Source organism: Mesoplodon mirus, assembly GCF_964341445.2.
Source record: "Mesoplodon mirus genome assembly, chromosome: 12".
NCBI classification, from domain to species: Eukaryota; Metazoa; Chordata; class Mammalia; order Artiodactyla; family Ziphiidae; genus Mesoplodon; species Mesoplodon mirus.
Window position 1 is genome coordinate 71042285 of NC_138988.1, and position 12317 is coordinate 71054601.

Below are 12317 nucleotides of genomic sequence, written 5' to 3' on the forward strand. Positions count from 1 at the left end.
ATAGGTTTTTCTGGTTTCCAAACTTTCTACAATAATAATACTTTTATTCTCAGAAAAATCTCCTAGTAATGGCTACACCTAAAAGAAAGAAACTTCAGCCTAGCTCCCTATTGCCCTCCCAATCCTTGCGCACAAGTCTGTGATTCTGCTTCCCACAAACCTGCCTCTACCACTGCCTGCACATGGCACGCTTCTGCTCTGCAGCTGAGTCTGTGAGGGCCTCCCTTAGTACCTCCATTCCTGCTCTCAACATTTACTACACAAAGCACTCATCTGACATAACATTTGCTGCCTTGACTCATCAATTTCTTTTCTGTGCCCTTAGCTCTCACTTATCTGTCAAATTGACTATGATTTCACTTCTTTGTCCTGCCCCCAGCACCAGGCGCAGCATCTTCTAAGGAGGCATTTAATATTTGCTGGTTGCTCAGAATGAAGTTATTCTATATAGGGGCCATTATTTGGCTCTCAAAAGACTAGCATGGCCATGATCTCCTGGGTCCCTGCCGCATCTTGGCCAAAAGCTGCTGCCATTACTTCCCCCTTTGAATCACAGATGGTTAGGGCAGGGAAGAGACCTGAGATAGGGTCTAGCTCAATCACACTGAAATTAATAAAAGAGAAAATTGAGTTCTAAAAGTACAGAGAGACTCTCTGCAGGTCCCTGGGAGAGGCAGTGGCAGTGGTAGTGGCAGAGCCAGGCCTGGAAATGCAATTGCTCACATTCAGTGGTCATTTCCCCAGACCATCCTATGGCAGTGACCTCCAAGAGCCCTTCTCTCTAACTCTTCAAAGACTGTAAACTGGCAAACAAGTTTGGAAATGTCCATTTGATTTCCTGAATGTTCATTTGACAGGCTGGAGAAAATGCATCTGGGATTGCCATTGTGTTTTTCACTCTGTTTAATATAACTGTTGAATATCAAAGGTTCACTGAAAGTAAATGAAAGTAGCTTTTAAGCTTAACCATTAGGCACTTTAGAATTGTTTTCCAGGCAGCACAGCATAAAGGTCAGAATAATCTGATCATGAATTCTTCCCAGGGATATAAAATTAAAAGCATAATTCAGTGTACATCTTTCCTCCTATGATGAATGAATGCAGACCTGAATGAAGCCAGGGTGTGTGATATGTGCTTATAAACCAGCATGGAAAGGATGCTTTTCACCACTCCAGGAAGAAATATGAAAGTCACTGATGAATAATTATTCTGATAAAGCACTAAGATCCTGTAAGGTTAGGCTGTGATTTCAGCTGACAGCTTTGGTTATAAACACTGGTTCTAAAAAAATACCAATTAATGATTCATTTGACTCCTGCTCTGCTCTGATACTGTCCAAATTCTGGCATTTCATGTCATGCCATTGTCTTTTACCACATAAACTTGTTTTATCAAGACAAAGAGAGTAAAAAATACTTTCAAGTGAAAATAATAAAAAAGGATCTACTTTACTGTTGCAAACTCTGACAATTTCCTCTTTGCATTAAAAAAGATAATAAGTGTCAAACCAGTTATTACAGCACATGACAGCTTCAGAATAGAGACAGCATATCCAGCTCTACATTATTCAATATGGACACATGGGAAAAGAGCAAACAGTTTTTCTAACAGATTTCTCTGCCTCAATGCCAATATGGCAAATAATCATAAGAAAATGTTATTACTCTACCTAATTTTCCCTTGGAGCTTTTAAATGGAAACTTTTGTTAACTGATTTTTTAAATATGCACAGGGAGGGGTGGGCAGCAACACCGCTATGAAGGGTCCTGCCAACGACATCCAGGCTTAGGTGAAATGACCCCTGGGATGGGAGGGTTCTGAAGACGAGTAATAAGGGCTGAGGACTGGGGATACATGGCAAAGACAGATGCTTTCCTAAAATGCAAGAGCTCCTGAGATGGCATGAACTGCACTGAGGCAGAAGTTGAAGGAAGGAAAAGAGAAATATTAATGTGTGCTTTCTTTCTCTCATCACTGGGGATGACAGTCAAAATCAGAGGAGAGTACAGCAATTCAGAAGTAAAAGGAACAGAAGCAAAATAAAGTCACTGCAAGGTCTCTTCATTAGAGACTGAGACTCATTTCAACTAGCCTATCTTAGCTCAGCTGCCATAACAAAATACCACAGAGTGGGTGGCTTAAACAAAATATTTACTTCTCACAGTTCTGGGAGCTGAGAAGTCCAAGATCAAAGTGCTAACCAATTTGGTTCCTGGTGAGAGCCCTCTTCCTGCCCTGCAGAGGGCAGCCTTCTCACTGTGTCCTCAAGTTTCAGGGTGAGGAGTGGAGGGTGCTGATCTCTCTTCTTTTTCTTATAAGGACACTAATTCCACCCTCATGACCTCATCTAAACATAATTACCTCCAACAGTCCCACTTCCAAATACCATCACATTAGGGGGTATGGCTTCAACATACGAATTTTAGGAAGCCACAAACATTCAATCCATAACATAACCTTTACCTACTACCTACTATGTGCTAGATGTAAGTTCTGAATAAAATTGAATAGTCATGCCAGGGGCAGAATCATGTTTATAATAAGATGCTCAGAAGCAAGACTGTATTTTCCTTTATACCTAAAAAAGCTTGTTTAGCAAACAAAGTTATTTTTACCTGAAATGGCTTTAAATCCTGTGCTTTGTATTTATGTCCATACTTTTTAGATAAGACCTACTTTAACTGTTGCCAATTCTCACATTTTACTGATCTACTAAGCAGCATCCAGATTTGCCAATTTTATTTTCTGTCACCCTAATGTTATCATATCTTAATGCTATCAGGGAACACGAAAGAATCAATGCTGATTATAGTTAAGAAAGTGAGGACGAAAGCAATACTAACTGGGGATATTTGGGTTTTTGTAAAGCCTTCACAGGAGGTTCTCTTATCCTGGAGTCATTTAAGAATCACTAACTTGGGCCTTCCCTGGTGGCGCAGTGGTTAAGAATCTGCCTGCAGGGCTTCCCTGGTGGCGCAGTGGTTGAGAGTCCGCCTGCCGATGCAGGGGACACGGGTTCGTGCCCCGGTCCGGGAAGATCCCACATGCCGCGGAGCGGCTAGGCCCGTGAGCCATGGCCGCTGAGCCTGCGCGTCGGAGCCTGTGCTCCGCAACGGGAGAGGCCACAACAGTGAGAGGCCCGCGTATCTCTCTCTCACACACACACACACACACACACACACACACACACACACACAATCTGCCTGCCAATGCAGGGGACACAGGTTCGAGCCCTGGTCCGGGAAGATCCCACATGCCGCTGAGCAACTAAGCCCATGAGCCACAACTACTGAGCCTGCGCTCTAGAGTCTGCGAGCCACAACTACTGAAGCCCGTGCACCTACAGCCTGTGCTCTGCAACAAGAGAAGCCACCACAATGAGAAGCCCACACACCGCAACGAAGAGTAGATCCCGCTCACCGTAACTGGAGAAAGCCTGTGTGCAGCAACGAAGACCCAATGCAGCCAAAAATAAATAAATAAATTTATTTTTTAAAAAAATCATCAACTTGACTCAAACCCAGCAAAAATGCTACAAAATACATGGAGTAAAGATGTCAGTAATTTTCTGGCAAGGAAGCATGGTTTAGGGGAAAGAGAATCCACTCAAGGTCTTTGGAGTGAAACAGACATGGTTTTGAAATCTAGTCCCATAATTTTTTTTTTTTTTTAACAGTGTGACCTCTCTGAGTTTCAATTTCTTCATCTGTAAAAATGAGAATATCCCTGCTGCACAGGAATGCTGTGTGGGGTTAAATGAGAGGGAAGTATGTGCAAGTGCTTAAGAGGAAGTACCATGTGGTCAATATGTTGTTTCCTCTCTGTTCCCGCAAATGCCTTCTACTAGGTAGGGGTCAGAAGTTCAAAAAGTTTACTACCGGTCTCTGCTTGTGTGTGTGTGTATATGTGTGAGAGAGGGGAGGGGCCGTGTGCAGAGGAAGGTTATAGATTTCTGAGTACTGTGCTTTCATGAGCCTGACCATCTTTAAAATATTTTGTGTTTACTTTATTGATTTGAATATCATATTAATTTACCCACATATTTCATCTGACACCTCCATTTTCTGGTCTTTTAGGCATCTCTGGGCATGTGGATGCTTGATAAATAGACTTATTAGCATGATTTGACTACCTCTATCCTGTCTCCCATTTTTTTAACAGAATTACACAGCTGGCAGTGAGGATGGTGCCGAACCTCATCATTCATTTACAAGCCTTTCTGCATGACTGAATCTGAATCTGTTTATTCCCATTCTCTGCTTAGAGGACCATCTCTGGTGTCTCTTCACTGAGAGGCAATGTGTACAAGGAGACAAAGCAGAAGAATAAAGGAGGGAAGAAATGTGGGACCTGAGCTTCTGGATGGGCTCTGACCTATTTCACTCACCTTCAAACTCTGTGTGAATCTATTTCAGCTTCAGCCACCGTAGGGAAAGGCTGAGGAATCTTGATTTCCTTGAAAAAGGGAATGAACAATCGGCACACTAAAAATCAGAGGAGACTTTGGAAATTATAAGAGAGGCTGCTACTGTTAATGACTAAGTTGCCTTGGTATATCTTGTGTGCTAAAATTCCATTTCATTTTCATCATACATAGAACCAGAAATATCGCTGCAGGAAGCGCTACAAGTTGTGTTCCCTTTGTTCTATCAGAACATCCCAAATAGTATCACATGCTACCTGAAGATGTGCCCCTGAAATAGACCAACAATGCTTCAATTATCTTGGCTGCAGGCAAAGACAAAGTAAGAGCCTCAGGAGTTCTCAAAAAGTTCAAAAAGTTCTCTCTAAACTGTGCTGTTTTCAGATGGAAACTACAGGAACATGACCAAAACTATAATAGTAGAGATTTCCCTGGGCTTTGTTCTGGCTATAAGATAGTTTCCAAATATACGATGAAAGGTAAGTAGAAGCCGACAGGGGCCCAATGTGGAACACATCAACATGATCATAGTTCAGACACACAACCCATTCCATCCCCACCCCACCCCACCCCCAGCTTCTCACACAAGCAGGGTTACCCAAACTCTGGTTAACCTAGCATCAACCTTCCTATTTAAGTTTATCTGATAATTCACAGTGTAATGGGAAAAAATGGAAAGACAGAAAGGAGAAAACATAAAACAAATATTGTCCTTCATGTTGGTAAACACATAAATTGGTTACATGACAAATGTGAGGCAGTGATTACGCTGACAGTCCAATGACAAAGTTATTAAAATCTTTTTTTGTTTTCCAACTTGGAATCTTTATTCTTGCTGATTTTGTAATAGGCTTGCCCTTAGTTTGATTAAGCAAACTCTCATTTGGCTATGAGAACTCATTCAAATTTGCTAAAGGAACTATGATGATAAAATTATACAGCAAGTTGGGAAAAATACCCATGAAATAACACAACTTTTTATAAAATTGTCAGGTTTCAATTCCAGTAACCCATAAGACAGGGCCTAAAGCCTATTCATAATCACATCATTCCAGCATGAGGAGCTATTGCCAGAAACTTTTTATGGGGTGGGAAAAGGAATAAAAGATGGTCCGTGCTGACAAATACAGGTTTAATGATACAGTGCTCTTCACAGATGGCTACAGAGACTGTAAACTATTATCCAGAAACATACAACCACACAACACAGACCACTTAGCCAGACCTAAAATAAACTGGCTTCTTGTAACTACCCTGTAAACACTACAGCCCTTCCTCCATCCAAAAATGACCCTAATCTCACATGAAAACAGTTACTGTAGGGGAATCAGAAACCCAGCTTTGTGTCCAAAAGTAAAAACCAAAGGAAAAATAGCAATTCAGTGGTTAGCTGGTGAAAGCGGGAAATCTGGTGCCCTTCACTGCGCTGCTTTGCTCTTCTTACTCTTGCTCTTTTTGTCCCTCTTCTTCAGCCCATCCATGTTAGCTCTCAATAGGTTTGAATAAGCCATCTGAAACTTATTCACTTCTTTGGAGCTCACCACAGTGCTGATCTTCTTTTTCCCATCGTTAGCTCTTAACAGACACTTGTTGTCTGAGGGCTCAAAGCCCTCCACAGAACCCTTCCTTGGAATGGGTTTAGTTCGACCATCATACTTCTTCAGGGTGATGAACACGCTGCCCGACAACTGGCACTTCTGGAAGAGGCTGGTCAGCTCTGTCAGGAACTGCTCACTCTCCAGCAGCACCATCCTGGAGAAAAAAATCTCATTTCTTCAAAACTTTAGAGAAAAAAATCTCATTTCTTCAAAATTTTCCACCATTTTAAAAGCCAAGTCGAGAGTTGAATCACTGCTGTAAAAGGAAACACCCTTGGGCCTCCCTGGTGGCGCAGTGGTTGAGAGTCCGCCTGCCGATGCAGGGGATACGGGTTCGTGCCCCGGTCTGGGAGGGTCCCATGTGCCGCGGAGCGGCTGGGCCCGTGAGCCATGGCCGCTGGGCCTGCGCGTCCGGAGCCTGTGCTCCGCAACGGGAGAGGCCACAACAGTGAGAGGCCCGCATACCGCCAAAAAAAAAAAAAAAAAAAAAAAAAAAGGAAACACCCTTTCTGAACCACATCTGTGTGATGGGGCCACTGATGCCGCCATTACTGCTCGATCAACACACCCTGGAACAAGAATTTTCATTTCTGAATCCAAGCCTGTTCAAAATCCTCCTGCGGAAGTAAACTAACACCTGGGCATCTTCCTCAGTATAAAAATTCTCTTCTCTTACGGCAGTAGCCTTATGTTTAGACTCAAAAATGCCTTTTCCTTTGCATCAGCTTCTCTCAGGTAAAAGGAAATAAAGACAGAAGGCAAGGGCCCCTTCAGTAAAATCCCACTGAGAAGGGACAGGCAAAATAGGAAGATTTAATTCTAACATGAGGGGACCCTATGATGATGTGAAAGGGAAAGGAGAGAGAAGAGGAATGGCACCTAATCTGGAAGATTCAAGTACATTCACAGATACTTTCCCAAGATGTGCAAGCATCTCGCCTTCTTTAAGGAGACAACCGTGGCATCATATAACTCAAATTAATTCCTTTCTGAATGAAAGCTGAGTAACAAAAACAGAACTTGGCAAGATGGCACAGCACAGTGAGGGCAGAACTGTATTCCCAGTTGATACGTGGTGAGATGTTAGGTTGTCATCTCAATATAAAATAAAATGAGGCCGCACAATGGAAAGTGTTTTGAAAAGTAAAAATCCAAGGGAAAGATGAAGGCAGCATTTTAATGAATCTGGAGAAAACGAACTCTGTGGGGTGGGCAGCTCTGACTGTGACCTTTCTCCAGCTGACATCCTGGGAAGAGAAGAGACATGATGGAGAGGCCAGTGCCTGCCTCCTTCCCCCACAACAGGAATGGCAGTACCATTTGCCAGCACCTGGAAGCTGAGAGAGAGCCTGATGTGGATTCTGTCCGTCCATTAAAGGCAAGAAGAGTGAAAAGTGGGAGAGAAAGCTCCTAATACCTACAGTGGTGACCTGGGGTCATGCAGTAAGGAGTTGTTACGGCATAAAAGCTTCTTTATTCAGATGGTTCCTTTCAGGGGAACTCATTTCATGATACTTAATGCAGGCAGTTAGAAGAACAGTTGGGTTGGATATAACTTACAGTATGTCACACAAACCTGGAGCACCCACAGAACATTAATTTCAGGGCGCACATTGAGATTATGCACTTACAACCAGCCTCTTTGCCAGGGGCAGCAGCTTGTAACTCAGAAAGTCATGTTTCATTTAGGATGTGCTGTATAACGTTGAAGGGGAAAGTTAACTGCTTTGTTTTGTTGTGTCTTTTTCCCCAATCTGAGTAAAAAGCACTTGGGAAAGAGCTACATATGCTAAACTGAAATTTTCTATAAAGTTGTTCTCACTCATTTCAGCACAAATCTGCTTAGGTCATATCTCTTGCACGTTTACTCTTGTTCTAAACACAAGACTTCCCCTGCTACTGAGATCCCCACAAGCAAGCTCACCATTCTGGGATTTGCTTTATCTCATATAGGTTTGGGTATCACTTTCTCCTGAACCTAGAACTATGTTTTCCACCACAGCATGCCAGACACTAACTCATCCCTACTCAAAGGGTCTTTTAGAACACCACTTTCTTGATGTGCTACATATACACAATGGAATACTATTCAGCCATAAAAAAGAATGAAATAATGCCATTTGCAGCAACACGGATAGATCCAGAGATAATCATACTGAGTGAAGTAAGTCAGAAAGAGAAAGACAAATACCATATGATATCACTTATATGTGGAATCTAAAATATGACACAAATGAACTTAGGTATGAAACAGACTCACAGACATAGAGAGTGAATTGCCAAGGGGGAGGAGGGATGGGGGAGGAACAGGGTGGGCGTTTGGGTTTAGCAGATGCAAACTATTATATATAGGATGGATAAACAACAAGGTCCTATTGTATAGCACAGGGAACTATATTCAGTATCCTATGATAAACCATAATGGAAAAGAATATGAAAGAGAATGTATACATATATATGTATATATGTGTGTGTGTCTATATATATATACATATAACTGAATCACTTCACAGTACAGCAGAAATTAACACAACATTGTAAATCACTATACTTGAACAAAATAAATTAAAAAAAAGACATTCTTAAGAGAATATTCAATAAAAAATCCCACCTTCCTCTATGTGGTAGTGAGGTGGTCCTTTTTTCACCCTTAGCTACTCCTCAGCTCTGGTAATCAGTAACTATTCAACTTAGGTAAGAGAAACCATATTAATTCTTCTAAGTAATGCAAACATCTAATTTTACATGCTCTCAAATTACTTTCCTTTCTACCGCATGTTTGGGTAGCTGTTACATGAGTCCGTTGTACTGATGCAGCTGTCATCCCTTCAACTCAGTTCTTGCCAAACACTGAACTGTGTCTGGAGATACAAAGATAACCACTCTTGTTGAAGAGGTGCCAGTTTAGTGGGAGAGCAGACATGTAAACAGATCTGTATGTGAGATACATGGCCTGGAGAGGGAGAAAAAATATACTGCACAAATAAATCAGCACAACAGCACAAAAAGAACTAGAGGGCCACAATATACCACGAAGATCCAGTGGAATGCAAGGATTGTGAACATGAAGGTAATACCTGCGTTTTCATCTCAGTCAATCTAGATACTCTGCTGCAATGGAAGAAGCAACCTCGTTCCTACCTAAAGCCAACTTTCCAGTTGAGTCCCAGGGCCAAGCCCCTCTCTCGTATCAGGGACACGATCCACTCTCCTGCATTATCAAATCCTCCCTTCTTGTGGAGTCATTCCAACGTGCATACAAGCATACCTTAATATCATCCTCCCTTGACCTTGAGCTCTCTAGCCTCTTTGCCATTTCTCTGCCTCCGTTCCCGGTGACACTCCTTTCATCTTCTACGTTTATTTTTTATTTTTTATTTTTTTTATAAAGGACTGTTATTATTTCCAGTTTTTTTATTTTTTTAAACCCACATTTGTTTATTTATTTATTTTTGGCTATGTTGGTTCTTCACTTCTGTGCGAGGGCTTTCTCTAGTTGTGGCAAGCGGGGGGGCCACTCTTCATCGCGGTGCGCGGGCCTCTCACTATCGAGGCTTCCTTTGTTGCTGGAGCACAGGCTCCAGATGCGCAGGCTCAGTAGCTGTGGCTCACGGGCCCAGTTGTTCCGCGGCATGTGGGATCTTCCCAGACCAGGTCTCGAACCCGTGTCCCCTGCATTAGCAGGCAGATTCTCAACCACTGCGCCACCAGGGAAGCCCCATCTTCTACGTTTATTGCCATCCCTATTACCTCACCCTCCATTCCCTTCTCCCACTGCTCCACCGAATTGACTCTCAGCAAGGTCACCAATAAGGTCCACCATGCCATTAGTCACTTTTCTGTTCTTATCTGTCTTGCGTAGCGTCTACTGCCCACTCTCATCTCCCCTCAGCCCATATTGAAAGACTGTCTTCTTTAGGCTTCCATGAAAACCCTCTCCTTGTTTTTTTCTGCCTCACTGCAGCTCCTTTGCGGTTTTCTCTGTCTGCTTCTCCTTGCCTGACTCATTCCTGTCCCCCCCGTAGCCCATTCTCACAGTAGCTAGAGTGGTCTTTCAAAAATATAAACCAAGTTATTTTATTCCCTGACTTAAACCCTCCAATGGCTTCCCATCATTCTTAGCATAAATTCCATGTCACCGAGGCCCAGTAGTTCCTGGCTCCTGCCTACCTCTCTGCCTCATTGCTAGCCATACCTTCTCCCAACACCCTGCACACTATTCACCACCAGATTTCAGACTTACACTGCCTTTTTTCAATTCCTCAAACACCCAAAGATAGTTCCCACTTCACAGCGTTTACCACTGCTGTTCATTAACCTAGAGCACTCTTCTCTTAGCTCTCTGCATGGCCAACTTGTGATAAGTCAAGTCTCAGCTCAACTGACTTGCTCACGGAGGACTTCCCTGATCTTCCTGCCCAAGTGTCCGTTCCCCAAACTCAGTCACCTGCTAGCTCATCACCCCTTTCCAATTCCTTCAAACACTACAATAAAAAGTGTCATGTTTATTTTTCACATCTCATTTGTCTACCTCTCCTGTGAGAGCCTAAGCTCAACAAGGGCAGGGACTTGGTCTTGTTCAAGCTCTATGTCTAGCTCCAGGCACAGTGTTTAGTACATGGTAGGTACTCTGTAAATATTTACTGAATGGAGGAATGAAATGATGATGAAGTTCTTGGTTAGGATACTGTGTCCAGCTCTTTGCTCTTCAACTACAGAAAAGCACAGGAAGGGGAAAGTTGAAACATAAAAATAACTAGTGTACAAGGAAATCAGACTTATGGCAAAAGGTTAACAGAACTAGAATTAATGAGAAAATATTCTACTTTCATTCTTCAGGGGGTCATTACTAATTTTTTAATGTCTAATGAAGATTAAATAAAAAGAAATGGGCTACAGGTTCAGCAGACTGGGTTTAAGTTCTAGAGTAGATGAGATGTGGGTTAGTTATGGAAACACTTCCTGAAACTGACTACTATTTAGGATTATAGGAACTGCCCTGGTGGTGCAGTGGTTAAGACTCCACGCTCCCAATGCAGGGTTCCCTGGGTTCGATCCCTGGTCGGGGAACTAGATCCCACATGCATGCCGCAACTAAGGAGCCTGCCTGACGCAACTAAGACCCAGCACAACCAAATAAATAAAAATAAAATATTTTTTAAAAGATAATTAGTTCCAGAAGAACACTGAATAGTCTTTTAAAACTAAAAGGGATAATAATAATCCTGTATCAACTGAGTGCCTCCTGTGTGCCAAGAGCAGTGCCCAGACTGTGTTATAAGTCTGCTCTCCTTTGACACTTGTAGCTGCCCTGTGAGGAGACACAAGCTACTACTGTCCTCCTTTTAGAGATGAGAAGACCAAGGCTTTGCAGAGCTAACTAACTTGAAAAAGCCACATAGTTGATAAATGACCAAGTTGGGACCAAACCCACATCTGTTTGACTATAAAATCTGTGCTCTTGACCACTATGTTTAGAAGGGAAAGTTTAAAGCACTGGATATAGCCCTGCTAAAAACATGAGGATCAGTTTTCTTAAAATCTTCACCCAAATCTAGGATTCTAAGGTATTTTCAGGAATAATATAAAGAACATGCTATAAAGAACAACTTAAAACAGCCCTATAATGCAGATTCCATCTTAGAGCTTTTGGTTACACAGACATTTGATGAACTGGACAAAATAATGTGCTTTTGGTTAGCCATTATATAAATTCTCTTTTGTCATCTTGAAGGATTACTTTATTTATAGTCTGAAGAACTGTCTTAGAAATATGAGAAAAGAAAAACAAGTTTCCAAGTATCACTGGGTATGACAAAATAATTCCTTGTTCCTCTAAAGTTATGAACAGAGGTCAGCAGATTATGGCCTGCTTATGGCCTGCGAGCTAAGAATGAATTTCACATCTTTTAAACGGGTTGTTTAAAGGGAAAAAAGGAGGAGAACATGTCACAGAGACTGTGTGGCCCATAAAGCCTTAAATAGTTACTCTTTGGTCCTTTAGCAAAATGTTTGCTGACCCTTGTTTAAGAGCCTAAAAATGTATGCACACGTATGGAATAGTTGTTATAGAGAATAATATACCTGCTAAGAAAAATCAACTCCCTGAAGGTTTTCGGAAGTATCTTTGGAGGGTTTGTTTGTTCGTTTCTTTTACCAAAGACAACAAAACTTCCCAGAGTCAGATCATAAAGTGGGTCTGGCCTCTCAACCTAGATCAGTGAGATGATATAAGGGGGCCTAAGAAGGAAAGGAGAGTGCTGAAGAGCTTGGGGAAAAATGAGAATGATCCAAT

At 42.1% G+C, this 12317-nt stretch overlaps 2 protein-coding genes across 5 annotated transcripts in view; both read right to left on the reverse strand.

Annotated features, from left to right (window-relative positions):
* The window catches only part of BTBD9 (BTB domain containing 9), a 420550-nt gene that overhangs the window by 267832 nt on the left and 140401 nt on the right, over positions 1–12317 (reverse strand). The gene's annotated exons all lie outside the window — the stretch shown is intronic.
* Positions 5542–6175, reverse strand: LOC309813216 (signal recognition particle 14 kDa protein-like; the record flags this gene model as incomplete). Its single annotated transcript, XM_082637823.1, has 1 exon — positions 5542–6175. One exon carries the CDS (start codon positions 6173–6175, stop codon positions 5843–5845), a length of 333 nt encoding a protein of 110 aa, XP_082493949.1. The 3' UTR covers positions 5542–5842.